This window comes from Cnephaeus nilssonii (assembly GCF_951640355.1).
Source record: "Cnephaeus nilssonii genome assembly, chromosome: 5".
In the NCBI taxonomy this organism is placed as follows: Eukaryota; Metazoa; Chordata; class Mammalia; order Chiroptera; family Vespertilionidae; genus Cnephaeus; species Cnephaeus nilssonii.
This window is the reverse complement of record NC_137076.1, coordinates 54,123,534-54,150,831: the sequence shown is the minus strand read 5'-3', so window position 1 is coordinate 54,150,831 and position 27,298 is coordinate 54,123,534. Positions and strand designations below refer to the sequence as shown.

Below are 27,298 nucleotides of genomic sequence, written 5' to 3'. Positions count from 1 at the left end.
AATGAATAATATTATAATAACTCTTATTTCATTTATAAGTGCCTTAGATTCTTAATTTATTTTTTTCCTCTAGAATTATATATGGAATTTTATAGTACCTACATAGAACACATCATTCTTATTTATTCCTGATTTCCGCCTTATATTTTCTTTATCATCTGCTGATTGTGACATTTAAAAGTGTTTCTTAGCTTTCTCCTCTTAACCTGGAGTCAGTAAAATTAAGTCACATAACCCATTTAAATTAGCTTTAAGTCTGGTCAGTGTGCTCTTCATTTCTATAACTCTACCTCCTTTAGTACTCTTAGGATTAAGATTTTTTTTCTCTCTTCTTTTCACCTGCGCAAATTTAAGCAATTAAACTTCCATCTTCAAGCAAATCAAAACCATAATTAGATACTGTCTTAGTCTATTTGGGCTGCTTAGTCTATTTAATTTCCTGGAAAAAAAGACAGTGAGCTTTTCAAGGTGTGACTCCACAACTTGTCCTTGCTTACTTCCTCTCTTTTGACTAAACGGCTCTTATAATCACTTAGAATTGCATTATTGCCACGTATCAGACACACAATAGTCAATATAATTTATTAATATGTGAAATGATTGTCACTGGGTTTTGGTGGAAATGTAGCTTTATAAAAACCATCTTTTCATTCCAGACAAGACCTTAGAGATGATCTAGTCTTCATTTACAGCAAAGCTCTAAGATGCAGAGGGCCTAAGAGTCTTCTCAAGTTGCACAGCCATGCTGGTTTCCTAAATTTGCTTTTTCTACACATCTGCTTCTTTACTTGATGCAATGGACTCCCTGTAAGTACTAGAGAATCCTCTAGCATTGGGCTGGTTACCATAGTTGAGTACTCGTATTTCACCAACACTTTACACTACAAACAATATATATGTCCTTTCCCAAAAATTCATGTATTGAAACCTAATGTTTAATGTAATGATATTAGGTGGTGGCGCCTTTGGGGGGTGATTATGTCATGAGGGTAGAGCTCTTGTAATTGGGATTAGTGCCCTTATAAAAGAGACCCCAGAGCGGTAGGTAGTTCCTTCCACTAATGTGAGCTGAGAGTGAGAAGATGTACGTCAATGAGAAAGCAGGTCCTCACCAGACATCGAATGGTTGGCATCATGATTGGACTTCCAAGTCTCCAGAATTGTGGGAAATAAATTTCTCTTGTTTATAAACCACCCTATTATATATATTTTATAACAGCTTGAATGGACTACGACATTTTCATTTCAAGCCAGCAATCCTGCACCCTTGTTGTAATTTAATGTGCTGGTAAAGTCATTCTCATTTCCCCCTTCATATCTAAAAATTAGACGTTGACAGAGGAGTTAAATTCCCAAGGTAGCCTTTTCTGTCTAGCTAGGCTCTTGCTGACTAGTGTGTCTGATTTTCCCCATCCTCCAAAGTCACTTATCGCCTGTGAACTGGGGAGGAGCTTGTGTACATTCTGCCAACACTAATGGTCTTCTTGGAGCCAGTAAGGAAATTCCAACTCATCTAGGTACTGCAACAGTGAACCCACACAGTCAGGTCTTGAGGCTCCTGAAAAAAAACAAGGCCTGTGATTGTATTAAAGGGACAAAAAATGGCAGGCACCAAAAGACAGCAATTTTACATGGATCCTGAGATGGATCCACTGAAGGTGTGTTGACACCCTGACTCCAAGTCAGCAGTCCGTCCTGAGCCTTCATTGTCATTTAACGTGCTGTAGCACCTGTTCCAATTTTCTCCTGTAACTAAAAATCAGTTTGAACCAAAGAGTTAAATTCTCAAGGCAGCACAAAATAATTCATATTTCAATTCCTTGGAAAAGACAAAGATAAAGTCTGTTCTTTATTTTTATGATTTCCAAGCATATGTATACTGTATATTCAACAAATAAATCTGAAATCACAAGAAAGTAAACAACTTTGGCATTAAGAATCCATCCAGTTAATAATCTTTGCTTCTTTGTTCAGAATGGGGTAAGGATATAAGCATGCAGCTTTTATACATTCAAGTGCACATTATAACTTTAATTATTAAGAAGAGGTTGTCTCCTTCTCTGTTAAAAAATATAATTAAGTCTTTGTTTATTTGCAAATACATATCCATAGCGGATATAATGACTTTTAAGAACTCTTATTCCTGAGCCACACTATTTTGGTCTTGAATTCTAATTTGCTCATGAACCTTATTTTGTTGTCTTAGCCTTCACTCTCTCATTTGTAAAATGAGGATGATAATAATAATAATATATCTCACAGACTTATGAGAATAAAGTTAGACTTGGTTACAAAGCAGTTAGCATAGCACCAAGCACATAATAAGCTTTCAATAAATGTGAACAATCATTATTACCATATTTATTGTTGTATTACTATCATTGGGCTATTTATGTGATTAATTTCATCAGTCCTCATATTTTCCAACACCACAAAAATAAATTTCAACTTTCTAAATTAATTTGAATGAATCTCATCTTATTATAGCTCTTTTTATCAAAACTTATTAGTGATAGGTTTACAAATAATAAAGTATCTTCATACTATGGGTTCTTCAAGTTACCAAATCCCCATATAGGAAAAAAAATTGTTATAACAAATATTTTATGATAAAGTTCATGAAGAAGTTGAAATAGTCATATTTAAATTGGCTAAAACATGACTGCAAATATTAGCATTTCCATGGGGAAAGAAAGTGAATCTCTAGTGCCAAATTATTTCACTAACCTAAAACATTTTCTTACATTATCCTCTCTAATAAAATGGTAATATGCAAATTAACCATCACTCTGCTACATAAGCCACGCCCACCAGCCAAGCCACGCCCACCAGCCAATCAGGGCGAGTATGCAAATTAACCCCAATCCAAGATGTCTACAGCCACAGAGAACAAGGTTTCCCAGGTAACAGAGTAAGCTAAGCTTTCCATAGCCATTGCAGGCCTAAGCCTCCACTCAAGCTACAAAGTTTCAATTATAGAAGGTAAACAAATTCAAACAAATGGGGCAGAATGGAGCTTGAGAGAGCAGGCCAGGGTTGCTGCCGGCAACAGGGGAAGCAAAGCTTTCCGCACACCCTGCCCGGGCTCACCCGCTTAAGGCTACAAAGTTTCAATTGTAGAAGGTGAATTAACTGCCACAGAAATGGCTGCCGGAGCCCCAGGCTTGGCTCCGCTCCAGGCTACAAAGTTTCAATTGTAGAAGGAAAATAAATTCCAGATACCAGGGCCTCCCCTTGGGTTGCCAGGGGGCGTGGCTGGCCTGCAAACCACCACAGGCCCCTCGCTCAGGCCACCCCACACCCCAAGGGAACCCCCACCCTGATCCGGGACACCCTTCAGGGCAAACCAGCTGGCCCCCACCTGTGCACCAGGCCTCTATCCTATCTAATAAAAGAGTAATATACAGATTGATCATCACTGCAACACACAATATCGCTGCCCCCATGTAGTCAAAGATTCTGCCCCCATGTGGACACAAGATGGCCACTACAAGATGGCCAGCAGGAGAGGGCAGTTGGGAGGCACCCGGCCTGCAAGGGAGGGCAGTTGTGAGGGACCAGGCCTGCAAGGGAGGGCAGTTGAGAAGGACCAGGCTTGCAAGAGAGGGCAGTTGGAGGTGATCAACCCTGCAGGAGAGGGCAGTTAGGGGTGACCAGGCTGGCAGAGGAGGGAAGTTGGGGGCAAACAGGCTGGCAGGGGAGCAGTTAAGCATCAACCAGGCTGGCAGCGGAGTGGTTAGGGGGTGATCAGGCTGGCAGGCAGAAGCGGTTAGGGGCAATCAGGAAGGCAGGCAGGCAAGCAGTTGGAAGCCAGCAGTCCTGGATTGTGAGAGGGATGTCCGACTGCCCGTTTAGGCCCGATCCTGGTGGGATCGGGCCTAAACGGGCAGTCGGACATCCCTCCAGGAATCCCAGATTGGAGAGGGTACAGGCTGGGCTGAGGGACAACCCCCCACCGTGCACGAATTTCGTGCACCGGGCTTCTAGTTTTATATATTGTTTTAAAAAACTCACTCATATATCATCAATTTAATGCTACTATGATTGATTGTTCATAAAATTTCATCTTTCTCATAATGCTTTATAACAGGAGTGGGGAACATTTTTTCTGCCAAGGGCCATTTGGATATTTATAACATAATTCACGAGCCAAACAAAATTATCAACTTAAAAATTAGCCTGCTTTATTTGGTCAAACATTTAATTAACTCACCCCTAACTGCAGGGTCAGACCAAATGATTTTGCAGGCCAGACATTCCCCAACCCTTGCTTTAGAAGTTCCTATATAATTGTTCTAGTAAAACTCTGAAGTGACGATATGAGGACACCAGATGTAACCATGGAAACTAAGACAATGGAATGAACCATTGGCCATATTGTTAACCATAACAAAAATAACTGGCCTTATTCAGAGTGTTTCCATCCTTCCTACAAACAGGCTACACTCTTCAGAGACTTCATAAAAATTTACTAAGAAGATATACTGAACAAAGAAGTATGGGCCATATAGCTAAGGGCATCCTTGCCTATATAATTCGGAGAAGGTGCCTGACTGCCTGTTTGATTTCATAGGTGTTAGTAAAGCCCTACTTCACTCTCAACAACACTGAGTCAGCATACAGTGATTAAGTACTTACTAAGTCCCAGATACTGTTTTGGAGTTAAATGTACTGAAATAAATAAGACATTCAGTATCCTTGTATTTCAGGTACTTGGAGACTAGTGCCAGAAAAAAAAAAAAAACTATAAACAAATGCCATGGCATTCAGTAAGATCTGTGCTGGGACAGAGGCCAACATAAATCACTAACACCCCCTACTGCCAGTTCCCTAGTGTAAAAACTTCCCTCTAAAATTTTATATTGTATTCTTAGCGATAAGATTTGCAACACAAATATCCCAAGAGAAATAACATAGTGAATCAAATCCAGACTAAGGCAGTGGTTTCAAAATTGTGCTTCACCGAATTCATGTTCCTTGGTGGCTCTTCCTTCTTTTAATCCAAGCTTATTGGTTTTATTTATTTGAGCTCTTCCTAAGTGTTATTTTTGTAGGAAAACATTCCTTGGCTAAAAATAGCAAACACATACCAAACAAGTGAACAAATAAGTAAAGATTTGAATATTTGTGCATGTGCAGAAAGATCTCCTAAAAGCACGTTCAGATGAAGGGAAGGGTTAGATGAGGGGAGATGCTCAGAGAGGAGATGAGTTGTCTCTTACAGACACACTTTTCCTCACATCCCACCTTAGTCCTTTTTTAGCAAAGTGTTTTATCCTCTTTGCAACAATAAATGATTAATAGGTTTCCTACACACCTCATGGAGATTTTACAGTGTGCTCCTCCAAAATATTTCTCAGACTAGGCTAGGTTGCTAAGGAGAAGCAGGAGAATTATCAAGACTTCAAATACAATTTAAGTAATTATGGGCATGACCCAAAGGCAAAATGAACTAGAGAACATTCTCCTCCATTCCTGGATCTTCCTCTCTTTCTGCCCTCTCCATCTTGAAATGTGCTGTACTATCCAAATAGAAAGAGAGTTAAAAGAATCCATGAGGCATTCTATTGAACAGAAGCCAGTATTACACGTTGCCTGGGGTCACAAGAGCCAAGAGGAGATAGCAAAACAGAAAATCCTAATAATCCTAGCTCTGTATACAGCAGTAAATGTTTCTCAATCATGCTCCCTAAGCCCAAATTTAAGATTACTTACAGTGCTGCCAAATCTAGATCAGCTCTGAAAGAAATATATTGTGAGCTACATATATAATTTAAAATTTTCTAGTAGTTACATTTTAAAAGTGAAAAGAGGTGAAATTAATTTAATAACATATAATAATTTATTGTTATAGAATATTTTATTTACATAAAATATATCCAAATATCATGTCAACATTAATCAATATTAAAATTTAAAGAGATATTTTACTTTTTTTGTTCTGTCTTCAAAATCCTATATGTATTTTGCACTTATGTTCATCTCAATTTAGTTGTTAAATTTTTATCTGAAACACTTGATCTGTGTTAAGATTGGATAAAATATTAACTTGAAAAAGTAGGTTCATATACCCATGTTGCTCCAAACATGCTTTAAAGTTTTCCAATAACTGAATTATATTTTTATATTGAAATTAAAATGAACTAAAATTAAATATCAATCCCTTGTCTGTGTGGTTCAGTTGGTTGGGTGTCGCGTCCCATGCACCAAGAGGTTGCCAATTCATTCCTGGTCTGGGCACATGTCTGGATTGTGGACTCCATGCCTGGTAGGATATGTGCAGGGGGCAGCCAATGGATGTTGTAATCTCATATCAATGTTTCTCTTTCTCTCTCAGTCTCTTCCTTACTCTCTCTAAACATCAATAAAAACATTTTTAAAAAGTAAAAATAATAAAAAATTAAATATTCAGTTCCTTAGTTTCACTAGCCACATTTCAAGCACTGAAGAGTCATATGTGGCTAGTGCATACCGTATTGGACAGCACACTAAGTTAAAAGTTGCTGTCAATCTCTCAAAAGTTGGTTACATTTAAATAAAGTGGATGAGATTAATTTTTACAAGGTGTACCAATAAATTTAGTGCTCTGTGGATTAATAATTAACGAAGAGTGTCCTTAAAGGCTGTTGGAGGTCATGCATTGTGCACTGAGTCGTAAGGTAAGTGGGGATACTCACGTACCAGGCACAGTCTCAGCATCAGCCATGATGGACAGTGAGGCTGATCTTTTGGAAGGCTGGGCTCCAAATCCCTAAACACAATTATATAAATTTAGTTATTCATTTTTAGCTATTTCTTTCACTCACTCATGAAGAAATAGAATAATTAACCCTTTTTATGTATCATGCCTCTGCCCTCGAACCTTCAATGCCTTTCCCTCCAAAGACAATAATAATAGTTAGCACTGAGTAGAGCTATGTGCCGCACCTTACTGGTTCCAAACAACCTAATAGGAACTTTGGGCAGATATGGAACCTGGAGCTTGGAGAAGTGAGATATACTTATTTAGTGACATGCACAGAACTCAAATCCAGGTCTTTGGGCCGAAGTCCCTGTGCAGGGCTATCTGATTTTTATTTTCCAACTAATACCCACTTAATACCTGACACATGCCTTACATACTCTTGTCTTGAGCTTACACAGGAGCTTAGGTTCATGCTAATCTTCTACTCATAGTGCCATGTTCTTACATTTATGTTTATACTCTAATCATCCTTAAAGCGTAAGTTCAAATCTTATTTCCTTAGTTCCTTAGTTTTCTTTTGCTAATTTGTTCCTCCCTTAAGCATGGTAGCTATGTTGTCCATGCTTCTCACTTGAAATTTATCATATGCTTCTGTGAAAGGAGCTAAAATGACAGAGTGATAGATATAAATAGAAGTCCTATATTCCCAATTAGACTCCAAGTGCCTTCAAAGCCAAACTATACTTTATAACAATGGTCCTAGACCATGAATGATTGATAGAATTGCCAGGGGAGCAGAAGGAGGATGGGTGTCAAAAATATGTAAAAGTCTAGAGTGGGGCCTACCTACCTGCATTTTTTAGAAACAGCCAAGATGTCAGTTATACCAATGCATACTACTGTGTACTCACACAGGTTTATAAATAGAAATGGAATATTAAATGTATGCAAAGCTCCATGGAGCCTCTTATTCTAAAAGCCTAATTATTTGGTGATGGTGGCAGGTGGGTGGAGGTGGAAGAGGGTATAGGGAGCATAAATGGTGATGAAAAAAAATAGACATAAAAAAATAAAAGTCTAGCTATAATTGCTCAGTTAGCTGACTAGACCATAATACTGTGGTGAAATAGTAAAGACCTATTTTAAAATTTGGGAGTTGAGTAAATCTTTAAGCCAGCTTTGCCCTATACCACTTGCTCTTGGAAGAGGAAAAACTCTGCAGTTACATCTTTAAAATAACAAATGTGGAACATCTGAAAATGATTAATTCTCACATTTCTAGCATTACACAATGGGCAAGACCATAAAACATGTACCTCATCTGCCTAGTTCAACAAATTAAAATACTTCACCACCTTTAGCAATTAACAAGCAGAACACATCTTCTGATCTAGCTTAATTATTGTCTTCTTTCAATTTAAATATAAGAAGACAAAAAACAGTGTTTTGTGCAGCATCATTTTCTTGTTTTAATCCCCATAAAAATGGACTCTTCTCTGAAGCTGTTGGCTCCTCCACCTTAATTCAGTGTACCAAGGGTGTCAGCCTGCATTGAATTGGCTGGCAAATGAGACACCCCACTGTCTTTCCAATGCAGAAAACACGTCAAACATCCTAGGGGGTACTGGCATGGTAGTACCCCCACAAACCTGAGGTGATGGGGACGACTCTGAAACAGAGCTGGGGTGGGAGAAGGACCTGGAGGATGGACTTGCCTAAAGATAAGCACACTGACACATAATACGGCAGATAGGGTCCCTCTCCACTAAGTCCCCAGCAGACAGTTATGGGATTCTGAGTCCCTCTGGTACATTGATCAATTAATAAGTGTATATGTGTTATCTGAGCTGTACAAGGAGAGTATCATATCTTTTGGAAGAAAAAGCATAAATCAATTTTTTTCAATAAAATGCAAAGAATTGTATGCCAGATATTATGAGACAGTTTGTGAGCTTTGCGAAATAAGTGAAAGCCATGAGTTCAAATGAAGATGAGATCCCTAAGGGCTGAGAAAGGGATCTACAAAAGAATTCTCAAGAGTCTGAGCTACACCTGGTGGGTACAGGAATAATTGAGAAATTTTGAATAGCTGGTTTGGCATAAGCATGAACCAGTTAAACTAGATGCTGGCCAGCACACCCATAGGGTATTGAATATCAGTCCTGAGTGGGTCAGACTGGCTGACATTAAAGGAATGGAGAGTAGGCAAGTGAGAGAAATAGCTCAGGCAAACACAAGTAAGTAAGGATGCACATGGTTTGGGAAAAGCAAGCAGTGGCTCTATTTGATTTAAGCAGAGGATTGGATTTTATGCTGAAATGGGCAACAAACCATTGAAATTTTTTGAACAAGATGCTGACATAAGCAGTGTTCTGGGATATAACTCCATAAAGGCAAGGACATTGTTTTCTTCCCTGTTGTATTCCCAGTGCCTTGAACAGGGCTTGGCATGTAGACGAATTTTTTTTTTAAAATGTTTGTGGAATAAGTAACTATGGCAACAACATGCTGGATAGGTAAGCCCTACCTTCCATGTCTCCATGGACACATGTTTGTGAAAAAGCCCTTTCACCCTTTCTCATTCAGTAAGCACAACTTAAGGCACTCCTAAATTGAGTTACAGGAAAGCTAAGGATTTCTAATTCCATTTCTATATAGATAAAAGTCGCAAAGTGGAAACAGTATTGCCCTCCCTTATAGCCTTAGCTTGTCCTTCCTAAAGCAGATTACTGTTAAGATTTTATCATAGTATCCTATATAATGAAGTATCCTGGTGACAAAGAACTGCCCTATGGCATTAAGTAGGACTTGGGGAACAAGTCATGGTCCAGGGATCTAGACAAACAGTTTCAGCAGTTCATATAAGAGTGAATGAGAACAAATATTCATTTTCTAGCCAAAATTTTTTCCCAACTATCCCTTTGCCTGAATCCACCTGCAAGTCATAGATTCACCTCGTCCCCATTTCTCCATATTAAAACTGGACCTAGATCCACCAAGATCCTCAACACAGCTTTGATTCCTCCTGTATTCTACCTACCACATCCAATCCAACAAGTCTTCTACATTTTAACTTCAAAATACATCGTCTTCTTCTCATCTTCCCTCTTCTGGCCATAACCATTTTATTCCTAGAATGCTGAAATAGCCTCCTAATTGCTCTCTTGATTTAAACCCTGATCATTTCCCAATTTATTCTTCACATAGCAGAAGGAGGCATCTTCTTCAATTAGTATCAGATCACATAATTTCCCTTCCACAACTTTCAACTCCATTTAGAATAAAACCTAGCTTCTTGCCCTGGGCTCTTCTCTCTCAAGCAACTGAGTAAATATGAATGGGAAGTATAGGACTGGCATCACACAGCTCCTTCCAGAACTGAGCCAAGGGGTTTGCTTTGACTTCTCCTCACCCTAATTTCCTCATTTGCAAAATAAAATAGTTGGGCAAGAAGACCTAAAGACCCTTCAGTTTCTAAAACTCTATTATTTTATTGTTTTCAGATGAGATGGTAACTGGACCTTAATCTCAAAAATCAACTGCATGATTAAAAGTTCTTGCCTCTCTCCTACCCCTCTTCAGCTTAGTCTGTTCTCTGGAACTCAGGAGCAGAATAAAAGGAAACTGGCCCAGGTTTGGTCTCTTCTAGTTGTGTCCCTAGTTACCATCACCTCTATGCTCCCCTCAACCCTTGGTCCCTGGGGTCTCCCTATTAGGTTTTGTCCTTGTCACTGTTTCCATTCTTTGAAAAGTATAAGCTCTTCTCCACTTTTTTTCTTCCAACTCAACAAGGACCTTTAGGTTATTTTCCAGATTTACTTCCTGATTGACTTCCTTTGCCAAGTCTCCTTGTCCCTCTGACTAGATAAGATGAGCTGGCACAAAACAATAGGAATGAGAAAATAGAAGAGAGAGCAGGTAAAGAAAACAAAACAGAACAAGTCCTAACTAGGTCCAATATAACAGGGCCAATATTGGGCATCGAATAATGGGTAAAAAAGGTATATAAGATGATTGAATAAAACATAATTGCACATAAAGTTATGAATCAAATTAGTCAGAAGACCATCAAATGAGTTGGGAAGAAGATACTCTATGAATTCATGACCATTAATATCAGGTAAGCTGAGATCCTCTGAGCCATGTACAACAGTGGCCAGCATGTAGAATAACATACCTTTCCTGATGCAGGAACCTCCCTTTGATTGTCTAAGTAACTCAGGTTAATATATTTCTCAGAGCCAGGAAGTGGGAAGGAAAGAACATAATTGAATTATGAGGATATTCCTGGAGCTGACACAAACACCAGGGCCTACGAGCACCATGGAGTACTTGGACTTCAGTCCTGAGTCTGTCATTGCCAAAGTGTGTGATCTGGGCCAAACCAGTTAACCTTGCTGAATCCCACCTCTTCATCTATACATGAAGGGTTTTAAATAGACACAAAGAGCAGCGTCAGCCTATGTTTAAAGGAACTCTTTCTCAGAAGTCAATGAGGACAACAGATGAAAGCCCGGCTGTTGTGATTTAGAGTCTCAGAGCCTTTCCCCAACCATCTCATCACTCCCACTCACCCCAATGCCAACTCTCCGCGCTCAGAGAAGATCAGTCCATGATCTCACAGGTGCCTTCTGGATGTAAGGTTCAACTGTTTCATAGAATATTATATTCTATTTCCTGTGTGCTTGCATGGACACTGATACTAAGAGATCCCAAATATTCCTGGTGTTAAATAAAATATTTAACCATTTAAATCACAAAAGAAAGCTATTAATTTCATTTCAGTTCTCCAGTCATTAAAAGGGAGATGTTAAACTGATAAGACACGCATTACTAGTATGCTTTAAAATTCCTTCAAAAAAATAAAATAAAATTTCTGCAAATACTCTTTTTGGCTAACATATACTGAGTGTTCACCTTTGCCTCAATGTAAGAGGAACATTACTCTTCTTAGCCATGTCCAATGACCTGTGGAGTTTTTCTGTGGTTTTAGTGTTTTGATATAGAAATATTTTCTTTAGGATTTGGCAACTCACAAACAAGTACACTGAAGGCCCTGACAATCAAAAATAAAAGTTGGCAAATGATTTCAATAGACACTTTGCAAAAGGGATTTCCAAATGGGAAATCAACATATGAAAGGATGCTCAAATCTCATTGGTCATCAAGGAAACAAAACTACAACGACAATACACCCAAACAAATATCTTTAACAAAATACTAACTGTTAACAAAAATATGCAGCTCCTGAAATATTCATTCACTGCCTGTTGGAGTGTACATTGGTAATCTTTGGAAAACTATTTGGCAATATCTTGAAAGACTAAATCTAGACCTATGACTCAGCCCTCCCACACCCAACAGAAATGCTTTATAATGTGTACTGAAAGACACATGCAAGAATGAGCATAGCAGCACTATTTTGTAACAGCTAAAAACTAGAAGTAACCCAATGGGTCAATAAATTACAGTTTATTCATACAATGGAATGTTTCACACCAGTGAGAATGAATTGCTATTTAAAAAAAAAAAGACATAAATGGTTCTCACACATCTAATCATAAGAGAAAGAAGCCAGCATAAAGAGGACAAACTGTATGCTTTTGTTAATATAAAGTTCAAAAACAGAGAAAACTTATTAATGGCATAGAAAGCAGGGTAATGGTGACCTTGAGGGGAAGGGTGTGGTGTCTGAGAGGGACACAGGAAAGGCCCTTATGATTCTGGCAATGCTCTATTTCTTTATTGGGTATGTTTAACAGGCATGTCCACTTTGTGAGTATTCATAGAGCTATCTATACACTAAGAAATTGTGCAATTTTCTGAGTATATGTTGCACATTTATTTATATTTATAATAAAGTTTAATTTTTTATTATTAGTTTTTCCAAGTAACCTATTAAAACTGAAAATACTACCCTCCATCATTATAGATAGTTGTATGTCTGCTCTTCTCTCTCTTGCTCAAAAGAAATATGAAGTGTAGGGCTTTGCTAAATCTAACAAAGTCTAACAATATCTCTAGCAAAGGAACTAGGCTTTTAAATTTATTTTATGTCTTCCATAAGACTGAGCACATGGCTAGCCAAGCAATTAGTACCCTATAACAAGCAGTGGACTTGAATTCCTGTAAGTCCTGAATTGTTGCAATATGCTTAGTTTTCACAGAGTTCCTAATATTTTTTTTTTTTTAGAAATCTCACTACTACTAAATCTTTCATGTAACTTGTCATGATTTTTGCAGTGTGGCTAATGAACTTGGCTTGTTTAATTTTATGCACCTAGTTATCTTGATAGGAGGATTGTAATTATCCAAATGAGAAAAGGAGCTAATTACTTTGGCCCAAAATGAGTGGTAATTACACATACACTCACACACACACACACACACACACACACACACACACACACACATATAAACTAGTTTCAGAAAAGTCACATTCTTCTCTTTATACCCACTTTTATTTCACATTTTTCTCGCCTCAAATTCCCCTCCAGTCTTTGAATTCAACCTTAAGATGTTGATAGAAAGGGATAGTAGTGGAGGTCATAGGGAGAGTGAGGCTTTTCTTGAATAAAATGTTTAAAATATGAAAAGCTATGTCTTATCAGGGGAAATTTTTGGTTAGAACACGTGTCCAGGAATTTTAAAAAGGCCATAGTGCCTTATTTCTTATTCACTCTATTAAATCAGAAATGCTTTCAAAATATCTATGAAGATTCCAATTCCAATACCCACATTTATTTATATCTAAAATGATAACTGTGGTATGTTGTGAGTCTGTTTTACTTCTGATTTTCATGGAATAAAACAGTGCTACTACAAAAGTACATTGCTTTAGTTATTAATCACATATGCCTTAAAGAGAGGCTATTAACATTTTATAAATTAACAATAAAGAGTGAAAATTTGATTTATAAATCAGTTCCTACTAAGATGTTTGGGACATTCTATAAACAATTAAAGACAACAATGAAAATACCATAAAGTGAATTACCACAAATGTAATAAAAATAAATTAAAGGCCAAAACTGTTAAGCTGTCACAATGGAATTTTGCTGGGCTCAGAAATACTAACTACTGTTAAAGAGCTAGATCTAGAAATTTGAGCTAAATCATGAAATACTATAAATCCTAGCATCTATTTTCAGGTTTCTTTTTTCTCAATGACCTTTTAAAATCTAGCTAATATTTATCAGCATTAAATGGTTTTGAAGAGTTTATATTTAAGGAATAAGTTCAAGTAACACAATTTTTTAATTTAAAATTGGAAACCATCTCAGAAGTTGTCTTCTTGTTAGCCCCTCATTTTACAAATGAGGAAAAGTAGCATGGAAGGCGATTTGTTCAACTTAACACTGAGTTTGTGAATAAACGGGGACCAGATTTAGGTCTTGTGACTCTTGATAAAGCACATTTCCCCTGACAAAATGCCTTCCAGGAAACAGTATTACCCCTGAATGAACTCTTTCATGCCTTTACCTTCTACCTCCTCTTTGAATCAGTCCGCTTCTTTCTTTCAACTTTGTTGAATTAGAGATAGTAAGACATCATGCTGGCCCAGCCGATGTGGCTTAGTGGCTGAGCATCGACCTATGAACCAGGAAGTCACGTTCTGATTCCAGGTCAGGGCACATGCCCAGTGGGGGCATGCAGGAGGCAGCCAGTCAATGATTCTCTCTCATCATTGATGTTTCTGTCTCTCTCTCCCTTCATCTCTGAAATCAATAAAAACATATTTACGTATATCACCTATATCTATACCTATATCTATATCTATATATGTATCTATATCTATACCATGGTGAAAAGCAAAGATCCTAGTGCAAAGTGGGCCTGGGTTCCAGCCCAGGCTTCTCTACTTCCTAGTCATTGATCTGAGGCCTCATAGGACCAATTTGTTCCAGTGACCCTGGCACTTTACTGGTTTTAAAACTGAAGTTCCTGAGTCCCTGCATATACCTCGGTCCCAAACAAATTAGGACAGCTTAGGCTTGAGCTCTTTTATCTATAAGATATGAATAATAATCATCTTCAACTTCATAGTGCTGCTGCAAGACCAAATGAATGAGTATATGAAAACATCTAGCAAAGCACCCAAGCCTCACCCACAGTAAGCACTCATTTCCAAATCTGTCACTTCCTCTTGGGTCTCTTTCCATGTTAGAGATTTGAAAGTCCAGGTGATATGTAAAACCAAGTGAGAAAGAGTTTTCTTGGATACCTGACAAGCAGCAGACTTAAAGAGACTGGGAATAGCATAGAAAGAAAGAGAACATTAAGAAGTAGGGAGAGTACCTCCAGGCCATATCAGTGAACATAAACAGGAAATGAGGGAGTTCTAGGGCCATGGCCTGTATGGAAGGGGTCAGTAATACATTCTACTTGAGTCTATAAATATATGTGAACTCTATACAGGATATTTTATAAAATAAGAAAGAGGAAGTAAGGGTAAGTAATCAGAGATATGTTTTGTCTACTACATGAGATAAATTTAGAAATGTGAAGAATCCCCAAAAGAGCTACAAATTCCATAATTGTCACATCATTGATGCATATACTAGTAATACCACTTCTAAATTTCATATCTTGGATTTTAGTCCTGAGCACATGGCTAGCCAAGTACACTAGGAAAAAATCCTGAGAAAAATAGCATTTTGAACAACAAATATCAAAGCAGATATCTTTTTTCTCACCAACATCTGGTGGAAAATTTTTTCCCTAAGAAATGAGACAGGCATAAGTAAGCAAGGGTTATATTTTCAGTCATGGCCTAGGATCAGAAGTAGAAAATAAATGCAGAGTGGAGATGGGACTGAAGCTGTGTATGCTGTCCCAGCTCTCAGACGCAGGCAGAAGCAACCTGGAGTTCAGCTCCCATGGGATACCCAGAACTCAGCACAATCCCCATGTGAGGTAGAGGATCAGGGCCAGTCCCTGCTAAAAAACCATCGAATGAGAGAAGGCAGAAAATATAACTTCCAACTATTGCTTGGGGCAAAGGCTTATCGTATGCTCTATACTTGGGGAGGCAGAGGATACTGACCAGTCTCGCCACCAGAACCTAGCAATGCCAGCCACTAGTTCAGAGACAGGATTCAAAATGTTGGCAATATCACAGAGGCAGAAGCCCCAAGGAAACAATATAAGACCTGGTTCTGGAATGGGAAACTCAGTGGCAACTACACTACTATGAAATTACAAACCAACACTGCCTTACAGGCAACTGTTTGCAAAGCTAACAGGAAAGCAAACATCCTGAGCACAAAGACTGATTACTACAGTAGCTGAGGTAGAAGATAGAATCAGTACCCAATCATATATAGCTAAAGAGTAACTCAGCTTAACACCAATAGAAATTCTTTCGTGCTATTCATGGAATTATTTTCCTTCCTTTTCTCATAAAAGCCCCTTGTCTTCACCCTGTAATTGGAACACTATTTGTGTTTCTGCCTGAAAATGTGTTCCACAAATTGCAATTCATTTTTATCTCAAATAAATGCTTATTGCTTTCATTTGGCTTTTCATTTTTAGGTTAAAAATTTAACAATAAAGATAGTTTTTTTAAGTGTACTCCTGAATAACTGGATTAATGTGTAAGTCAAAATGGAAATTATAAAATATTTACCATGGGGAGTAAATGAAAACACAAGCAATTAAATCTGTAGAATGCAGACAAAGTAGTATAGAGAAGTAAATTTATTGTCTTAAATGGATTTACTAAAACAAAATAAGAAGAATTTAAAATAGCTAAACCCTCAACTTTAACCAATATAAAGAAAATAATTATTAAATTTTCATAGAAGAAAGAAAGTAACAGATAAGAGCAAAATAAATAGATTAGAAAAAATGCAAAAATAAAAATAAGAAACAGCAGAGATTGACCACAAATTCAAAAGCAATTCCTTTGTAAATATTGACAAAATATACAAGCCTCTAGGTACCATGGAAGGAAGGAAAGAAGGAAGGAAGGAAGGAAGGAAGGAAGGAAGGAAGGAAGGAAGGAAGGAAGGAAGGAAGGAAGGAAGGGGAACAAAAGAGGATGGAGAGAGAAGTGCAGATTTGTGAGGGCAGTGGGTGATCCAAACAGGCCCAGGTAAAGCAGAAAAATGAGGAATACTGGACATCCAAGAGCAGTGTTAAGGCACTGAGTCCTACATGGAAGAATAAATCACAGAGTTTAAGAAAAAAGACCATAGAAAAGAACATGAAATCCACTAAAGTGAAAGGCAAGTGAAGAACAGTATAAGGTAACCATATGCTAGTTCTTCAAGTATTTTTCATTCTAAATAAAAAGTAGCATTACATAAAATAAAACCAATTTAGAATAAAATAACTTTATTAAGAACTATTACACAAGATTAAAATCATATAGCATAAGGCTGAAAGTGAACTTAATAGTTCTTGTATGCATCTGAATAGCTGCTTAACAGGAATCAGGTGTTCATTACGAAAGCACAGCTGGTCTTCCTCCTGAGAACCCCTAATCCACTACCCACCAAAGGTCTCATTCCTGATTTCATGTGTTTTATACCATTTAAAACACTGATTATTTTTTGTGTTGTTTTTGTTATTTAATAAAAATTATATAAAGCCCTAGCTGGTTTGGCTCACTGGATAGAGCATTGGCCTGTGGACTGAAGGGTCCCGGGTTCGATTCCAGTCAAGGGCACTTACCTCAGTTGCAGGCTCCTCCCCAGCCTAGGCCCTAGTCGAGGTGCATGCAGGAGGCAACCAATCGATGTGTCTCTCTCACATCAATGTTTCTTTCTCTCTGTCTCTCTCCCTCCCACTCTCTCTAAAAATCAATGGTAAAATATCCCTGCTTGAGTATTTAAAAATTTTTTTATAAAAACTACCAGTGAACTCAGGGTGTTGTTTTTGTCTCTTTTATTTGGAAGTATGTATGTATTTATTTATATTTGACGTGTTTCTAAGATTTATCAAAACAGGGTTAGGAAAACTACGAATGAAGTCAGTCACACACACAAAAATCAGTGCTCACCTAAATATTCATCCTGCAAAGTTCTTTCCCATGGAGATCTTTCCCATGCACAGATCTCAGACTATGCCCAAAAGCTTTTGTATTTTAACAAAGGGAAAATACATCACTTTTCTTTAAGAAATAATATGCTTTTAAGGATATTAGCAAAAAGAAAATTTTGCCAAGCCTTTGTAAAACAAGTTTTCCTAGTATCCTTAAAATCACAAAATATAGAACCAATACCATTCTGTCAATTCCTTGGGCCAAGAATGCCTATATATAGGCCAGGATGTGAAAATAAATTAATGTTTGGAGTGACATAAATAATACATAATTCACTCTTCCTTCACACATGACCTTATCATTCAATATAAAAAAACAAACATTGCAATCTCCCTTAATAATGCATCTATTAATGTTCCTCTTTTGATCAAGATGTTAGTGTTTATAATATAATAATAATTCAAAGCCACAAGCCCAACTGTAAGTTGCAATGCTTCTGTTTATGCACAGTAAGAAAGCTTCCTATTTCCCCACCACCATCACCTTGTGCTCTCCTCCTTCCTCAGTTTTGCTCATGCTTATGTTCAATCAAAAACAAAAAAAGCAAAACTCTAGATGTACATTAGTGGTTGTCAGAGGAGGTGGGGGAAGTAGTCCAAGTGGGTGAAGGTGATCAAAGAGTACAAACTTTCAGTTACAAAACAAATAAGTCATGGGGATGTAATATATAGCATGGTGACTCTAGTTAAAAATACTGTATTATATATGCACCCCTATATTTATAGCAGTGTTATTTATAATAGCTGAGATCTGAAAACAGCCCATCAGTAGATGAGTGGATAAAAAAGATGTGGTACATTTATACCATGGAATGCTATGCAGCTATTAAAAAAAAAAATGAATGATCTCTTACCCTTTGAGACAACATAGAGTGATCTGGACAGTATTATGCTAATCGAAATAAGCCAGTCAGAGAAAGACAAGTATCACATGATCTCATTCATATGTGGAATCTAATGAACAAAATAAACTGACAAACAAAATAGATCCACAGACATTGAAGCATGCTATACAGACTGATGAATTTCAGAGGGAAGGGTAGGGGATGGGAAGAGATTAACCAAAGAACTTATAAGCCATGGACAGACAATAGTGCAGTGAAGGCCTGGGGAGGGGTTGGGAGTGGGGTAGAGGGGGTCAATGTGGGGAAAAAGTGACATCTGTAATATTTTCAACATTAAAGATAAATTAACAATAATTATAATAATAACAATACTGTATCATATATTTCAAAGTTGTTAAGATATTAAAGGTTCTCATCACAAGAAAAAAATTACAACTATGATGATGGAGGTTAGATTTATTGTGTTAATTTAACCACGTATATAAATATTGAATCATTATGTTGTACACCTGAAACTAATACGCTTTATGTCAATTAGGTCTCAATTTTTTAAAAAAAAATAACTGATAAAGTCAGGATACACTAAGACAATTTAAATAAAATATCAAGAAAAACTGGTGATTTTTTTAAAATTATCTACTAGTTTAGACAACATGACAGGAAAAGTTCTCAAAAGTTTTTTTGGGAAATTTGGGAATATGTGAGTTACAAAGTAGTGAACAGAAGAAGATCATATTTGGAGAGTGACCTTTCTAAGTCAATTACAAGGTGGATGAAGGAAGGTGGCTTAACATATGACACCAGGATTCTTTCTGGGGAAAAGGTTATCCTCTTTTAGGCTTCCTATTAAAATCGCCTTATCATTACAGGAGTGTGCTTCACAACAAACTGCATCAAACTCTTGATAAAAAAGAGTTGTCACTTTATTTCACCTTCTGTGAGGTTGCACCTCGGAGCTCATTGAAAGGGACATTTTTATCTACACAGTCCCTTCCTGAGAAGAGGTGAACATTGAAGACAAAGGTTGCAGTATCTCTATATTATAAAGGCACCTTGATCTTGTAGGCTCTGCTCATCTGGCCCTCTCTCTAAGCAATTGATGCCAATAGAAGAATTATATTTAATTGCTTTGTTATTTAATACGTTTTAGGGCCAGTCTCACATGAGGGATTAGAAAAAATAATTTCTTGTTGAGATTAATTTATAAAAAACCTGTTCATTTGTAATTCAGGGATAAGGCTCTGTCCATAGATATATACAAACCCTAACAGACAAATCCCCAAATCCTTGTTCATTTAAATCACCTTTCCTAATTACTCTTATTAGGGTTTTCCAGAGATGTTAATGCCTTCGCCATGCAGCAATTTTCAATAGCAGCTTTAGTAAAAAATGTTAAATTTAAATATATATATGCATGGAGTGTGCACACAGTCTTACACACACACACACACACACACACACACACACACACACACAGGCTCTCTCTCACACACACACAGCCAAGTCCATCCTCTGGTACTACCATCCGAAGTTAAATAACAAAGTTTATCCAATATATATTCACTGAGTGAGATTTAAATATTATTATATCTAATCTGATAATGGCCTTAGTGCTCAAAATATGGTGGCTTCCTATTTATTCAGAGCCTATCAGTATCACTGTCATCATCAGAAAGCAATAACAAGGACAATATAGTATGTTGCTGGTGTACAGTATAGCATGCTTTATATGACGTCAGAAAGAACAGATTAAAAAACCATATGCAGTCTTTGCAGAGTGCTATGGTTTTACATGTTGAGTGTGTGTATGAAAATGAATGGAAGAGGAAAGGAGGCTTGGAGAAGTCCACAAGCTGAGGTGTTCCTCCCTACACCGGAACATCAGAGAGATTCTCAGAAAGGTTTGCAAAATAAGAGTAATTGGTGTGTGAAGTCTCCAGGGTATGATCTTTATTGTGCTAAACCCTTAAATCATGATTTTATTGCAGATCCACAATATGCTGCATTTACTAATAATAATCTCAATTTCTTAAATAAGGATATGAGGGTTTGGAGAGACCTCCTCCCCCCCCCCCCCCCCCCCCCATAACTTGTTCAAAGACAAAGAACTATACAATGACAGAGCCAGGATTCAAGCCAGAACTCTCTGACTCAAAAAGTCAAGCTCTTAAACTTTGGGCATGTTGCCTCTTTCACTGTGAAAGGACTGAAGACAAATTCCCACAGTATGATGCAAGAGAAGAATCAGGAACATTTTTTTTTTATTTGTGAAATGAGGGAAAGGAGTTTAGAGAAGAACGGTTTTGGTGGTGTTGGTGGTAGAGCTGAGGAATGTGCTCTATTTGACAGGGAAAGAATGCATCTCCTTAAAAAAAAAAAGTCCAAATCTATCTTGTAAACAAAGTGCCTAATTCCAGCACTTTGGAGAGTTTAAATGAGGATGCTGCTATATCCCCAAATGCAGAAAGAAACACCACAGCCATCCAAGCTGGAAAAAAAAAAATCCTTTACATTCTATGAGCAGTTTCTTAACAAAAATTTTAAGTCCCAAGCCAATATCTCTGGTCAGCTATGGTTTTGATCATTTACCTAAAATTTTATAATTAAGCTTTTGTACTGTAACCTAAGTTCAAACTCAATAGAATCGTTTCTTTAACATTTATTTCAAACTGAATGTTACAGAAATCAGGAAAGACCCAGGAGAGAAAATGGCCATAGAGAGCTATTTGGGTCTGCCACCAACCTAGAAAATGATAAAAAGGAGTGCATTTGACAGCCACTAAACAGAAGGGGAAAATAACGCTTTCTTCCACCTAACCACACAAAAACCACTTTAAATATATTAGAAGTGCCAAAAAGTATATTTCTCCATGGAATAGCCTTATAAAATTTAGATTATGACTATACGCTTATGCATCTTATGTGTTGGGAAGTGCTGGGATCAAGGAGAGAAAGAATAAAGATGGTATTGTTTTGATGTAGGAGATAGCAGATTTTGACCAAGAAAGACAGTATTAGGACTACAAGAGAGAAATCAAAGAGGAAGTAGTTTTGAAGATGAGAAGAATAAACAAAGAGCTCTGTGTTAATCACTATTTTGGTATTTCTATGATTTGCTTAAAAAAATCACAGAGCACTTACTCTTTTGCAACCATTACTCCATAACTGGAAGAATGATTAATGAAAAAAATATTGGCTTAAGGAAGGTATTTAATGAAAATAGGAATTCAGTGCATCCCCATAGGTACAGAATTCGGTTCTCAGGTTTGCAAGTCAAGAAACTCACTACATATACCTTCCTGGTCTTCACATTTAGTATCACTGCTCCTACTTTGTCCACAGTAACAGAAAAAATGCTGTGAAAGTTGACCCTAATAATTGTAATCATGTTGTTTATTACTTTAACTATGACTAATTGAAATTTTACCTAATAATATTAACAAAAACAAATATTAAGTTTTAAGGTAATATGTAAGCCTTACATGTTACCATACATTGTAAGGAATGAGCATATTTTATAAAAAGTACAAATAAATGTATAATACAATTTCATAATTTTTTCTTTTTATTTTTCCTTTTTAAGTTTCCTAAATACAACATGAACTACTGATATAATTTTTAAAGAGAGAATAGGAAGAAGTAAAATATACCAAAATGGCAATTTCCCCATTTTTTATGGTTACAACCACGATCTTCCTGGGGATGGGCATTGCTCCGACACTATCAGAGTATTAAAATAGATGCCATCTAGCCTGAGAAACCTTGGAACACATAGATTTTTGAGGTTTTGTTGAAATTCTTATTTTGTAACTGATTTTTCACAGACCCATGAAATATCATTACTTTTATTCACTTCAAAATATCTCCATAATATTTATTTTATTTTATTTTATTTTATTTTACTATGGTTTGTTCCTGATTTCATACTCAGCTCTCATAATTTCAAAATTATACTAGTTGAGTCACTTTTAAAGACATGGCTGTAAATAGCAAAATTCCACCCCTACATAGTGTTAACATTAGCCTTAGAGGGTTAATATTTCCTGAACTTCACTCTAGTTTCAATAGTGCATCTTATTTGAATGTCTGTGGTCTTCTCACCACTGATTATGTTGATTAGAGTGAACATTTCAGTACTGTTACTGCATGATTTAGCTTGGAATATTAAATGGTCTGTTGAACTGCATTACCATCATTGATGATCACTAGTCTTTGTCAGTAAGATGACAAACTGGTTTTTGAAGAATTTTAATCTTTATATATAAATAATATTTTAAAAATAAGAGAGTAAATAGGAGTTTAGGAGAGACTACAGATGCATTTAAAGAGAGAGAGGGCAGCATAAAATGGCCTTTTAGAAATGTACATGCATTAAGGAGATCTGTTTTAGAGTTTATGGTATTTACTACTTTTAACTTACATCTCTGGCCTAATTTTAGTTATATGGGCCTAGAAAAATCTATATAAAATGAGTGTGAATAATAGTCTTATATCTCAAGGAAAGTTGCAGCCTTGATGAAAGTAATTTTATCACCTCTAAATTCCTAGAAAGATAGATAACTCAACAGGAGATGAGGTTCTTTCACACATCCTGAATTTGGCTTCAAATTAAACTTTTTATTTCACACACACACAGTGAAGGGGTGGATAGATTACAATGTTAGTAATCATGCCTTCAGAGACATAATTTCACAATCACTGTGAAGCCTTTCTACAATTTGGGAGCTGGATTAACTTCAATACCAGGAGACAGTGACCTTGCCCACTTCACAATCTCTGTGATAACAAAACCAGGGTTAGAAATTGAAAAGTTTACTGCCTAAATAAATCATTGAGAATGAATCATCTGATTTTCTATCCTCTCTTTGGATTGCTACAGGCATAATAAATTACACATACAACAACCAACAGTCAACAACAAAAAATGTAAGTAGCGATATTACAGCAACATCCTTGCATTGCTTTAAAAAATTCTGGACAAGTGCATTTTAAAGTTAAAATAAAATCCTAAGAAGGATCGGTTTTCTGAACAGCCCACACACCCCTCAGGAATTTGACTGTCTGCAGCCAAGGGTTCCAACACATAAAATCCAGCCTGTGGCATTTCTGTCTATAATGGGATTATCCCAATATTTTTCCCCTCCCCTAATTAGGGTAAAGTATTTGACAATAGGAGCACTTACACAGAGATCAAGCATTTTTAGGAAAACATTCTTGAGATTTGGCAATTAAATCTCATATTTACTGAAGGCTTAACATATGTGAATTCTCTGTGGTATTACTTGGCGCTAAGAGTTAGAAACAAAACAGCTGACAAACTAGAGCCTTTGGGCACCTTATGTAACTTGTTCACCAGGACAACTGAATTCTTTGCAGCATCAAAGACTACATTTAGAAAACTATTTGTGGATACTTTAAACTATTTAGATCAAGTACTTTAGAAGAGGTCAGTTTATCGAGAAGACAGCAATCCTAAAGGTTTATGCACCTAGTGACAGAATTTCAAACTCCAAAGCAAAAAACCAATAGAACTATAGAGAGAGAAAAAAAAAATCTACAATTATGGCTGGAGACTTCACAATCCCTCTATCAATAATTGGTAGACAAAGTAGAGAAAAAATTGATAAGGATAAAGGAGACTTAAATTACACTATCAAGAAACTTGACCTACTTAACATTTATTGAATAAAAAGAATAGCAAATTAAACCTGAAGTAAGCAAAAGACTGCCTTAAATAATTGTCATACTTAAATATTATAATGTCTCTTAAAATTTTCTCTTATTACAAGCTAAGTAATTTATTCACTTGCATTGTGAAAGTTATCTCTTCAAAATAGTCTATTGTAGAGTAGAATTTCTTTCTATTTTATTTGGAAGACTTATAGGTTAATAAAATTATTTCACCCTTCTTTATTTACTGGTTGGTTGGTTACTTGGTTCAGGCTTCCTCTTTATTGTAATGCTCTAAAATGTGTTATGTTCAGATCTAAAAATATCACTAGTGGCCTGGTGCACAAATTTGTGCACATTGAAAGGAAATTAATTAGAATAAATATTTTAATATTGATATTCGCCCTTTCTCTAGAATAGAAGTGTTAAGCAAATTCATGACCGACAATGACAGATCGAAACACATGCGTGCGATTGGCACCAGCGAGAGCTTTATATGTATTGCGCATGCACAAATCAACTTACCCTTTTATAGATATAGAATGAACTTGCTTAATTAGACCTGATTTCTGATTTAGCTAAACTTTTTCCAGCCCAGTGAAGCACCCCAACACTTTCAGATAATTGTCAGCAACACAGCAGTAAATTTCAACACAAAGCAGATTATTATTGTAGATCACACAGGGCGAACAAAGGATAAAATATTTAACTGCAGCAGTGTTTGACTATATTCTGTGCAGTGAGAAAACTTGAAGTCATTTTCAAGGTCCACCATTTCTTACTTCTTTTCAGTCGGGTCAAGTTTCTAAGCTTTCTAAATCTCCATTTTCCAGCTAATGAAAAGAAATAGGATTTCACCGAGTCTCCTATCTACCTACACCAGGACTTCTGTGAGGATCACATGAGATGAGGCATGGGAAAACACTTCACAGACATTTGGTTAAAGTGTAAAATGTTACTTTGTGGGTGCCAGGTCTGTGGTGCCATTTCTCTGTAAATGACCAGTGCGTGTCACAGCAACTCCTGCATGGAACATCTGCCTCCTGGTGGTCAGTGCATGTCATAGCTACCGGTAGGACATTCAGTCACTTAGCATATTAGCTATATATATATATATATATATATATATATATATATATACACACACACACACACATACATACATATATAGATAGATATAGATATAGATAGATATAGATATATAGATATAGATATAGATATAGATATAGATATAGATATAGATATAGATATAGATATAGATATAGATATAGATATAGATATAGATATATAGATAATGTAGTTACACTGTTGGTCCTAAACTCTGTGTGTGTGTGTGTGTGTGTGTGTGTGTGTGTGTGTGTGTGTGTATGATTTCTAACACTCAATGTAGCTTTACATTTGCTCATAAACAGACCTCAACCTCTGACAAATAAAAAAACATAAATTATTGTGCTTGATATGAATTGTTTTGACAATACACTTCCATTACCTTTTCAAAAGTCAGCCATGCTAAGGAATTTTTTTAAATTCTAATAGAGGTATCATTGGAGGAATCTTAGTTTAAAAGGAAAATAACCATATTTTATCTTAGTAATAATCCATTTCAATTAGTTCAGTCTTTGTTTGCACCCATTATTCCAGTTCTGTCCAGTTTAATATTTGTTCTGATGAAAGTATTGTGGATTGGATGAACAACTACATGGTCAACCTATCTTTTAAATTCTTAAAAACAAATGATAGTTACCTGGAAAAGAGGGGAGGAAGAAAGGGAATATTGTTGCTTAATGGGTAGAGAGTTTTAGCTCTACAGTATGAAAAAGTTCTGGAAATCTATTTTGTACAATGTGAATATATGTAACACTACTTAATTATACACTTAAAATGGTTTAGGTGGTAAATTTTATGTTTGTCTTTTTACCACAGTAATAATAATAATAATAATAATAATAATAATAATAATAAAGCAGATTCTTACCTCATCTGTGAAATCTATTTTCTGTAAATAAACTTAACCAGAGGAACTTAACCAGAAATTTACAATAATGAAACCTAGAGATAATTATGGTTCATTTTCTTAGAGTGAATGACATTTATCTTAGAAGTCATGATAGAGCAGGATACAGGATCAGCTCTTTGTAAATGTATGTTCAAAATTAGAACTCAGACTAGATGAACTTAGCATTATTGTTATTATTGTTACAGAGTTGGCATTTCAAGGAAACTGAGATGACAATTATATTATAAACTAGTAGCCCATTGCAGGAAGATTCTTGCAATAGGGCTTCCTGCTGCGCTATCCCCCACCCCGCCTGCTTGCCTCCCTCCTCTGCCAGTCCCACGTGCTTGCCTCCCTTCTCCCCGCCCCGCCTGCTTGCTTCTCCACAGCTTTGCTCCCTTCGGCAGCGCTTGGCTTCTTTCTATGCTGTCTTGATATGCAAATTAACCATCATCTTGGTTGGGTTAATTTGCATACTCGCCCTGATTGGCTGGTGGGCGTGGCTTGGGTGTAGCGGAGGTATGGTCAATTTACATGTTTGTCTATTATTAGGTAAGAAGATATTGACTGCATGTTTAATTAACAAACAGAAAACAGCTAATGTAAAGGGAAATAGACTATAGAGATAGAGTGGTTAAGGGAGCATACTCCTAATACCAATTTACCACTTTGGCCAGTGGTATTAAACTCTTACACCAAGTTTTTCATGTTAATTTTTAACATGCAGAAAAGTCAACTCATTTGAATGAACTCTCCATACCCTCTCCCACCTCTAGTGGGAGTGGTAATGAACAGTGAAGTGGCTGAGAATAATCACTACTTGACTATTAAATGATGGAACATCAGCTTTATCTTGCAGTTTGGTGTAAAACTAAATGTGAACAACATGGATATGGATCAAATCTCAGGAATATTAACACATCCTGCTAACTTTAGAGGGGTTATTAGAGAATAGTTAATTTAAATACCCACCTGACACCTAGCTTTTCTTCAGTTTTTCTGTCAAATGGTCATATTTTGTCATTTCTTACCCATTAACTATTTTTAGAAATAATG

At 36.6% G+C, this 27,298-nt stretch overlaps 1 protein-coding gene across 1 annotated transcript in view; it reads right to left on the bottom strand.

The window, feature by feature from the left end:
• Positions 1-22,286, bottom strand: part of IQCM (IQ motif containing M) — a gene marked incomplete at both ends in the record, with an annotated part of 278,350 nt that extends 256,064 nt beyond the window's left edge. Inside the window, 2 exons of the mRNA XM_079770258.1 lie at positions 6,682-6,751; positions 22,227-22,286. Of these exons, the coding sequence (XP_079626384.1) occupies positions 6,682-6,751; positions 22,227-22,286 (130 nt within the window). The remainder of the gene's footprint in view (positions 1-6,681; positions 6,752-22,226) is intronic.
• Between the last annotated feature and the right edge of the window lie 5,012 nt (positions 22,287-27,298).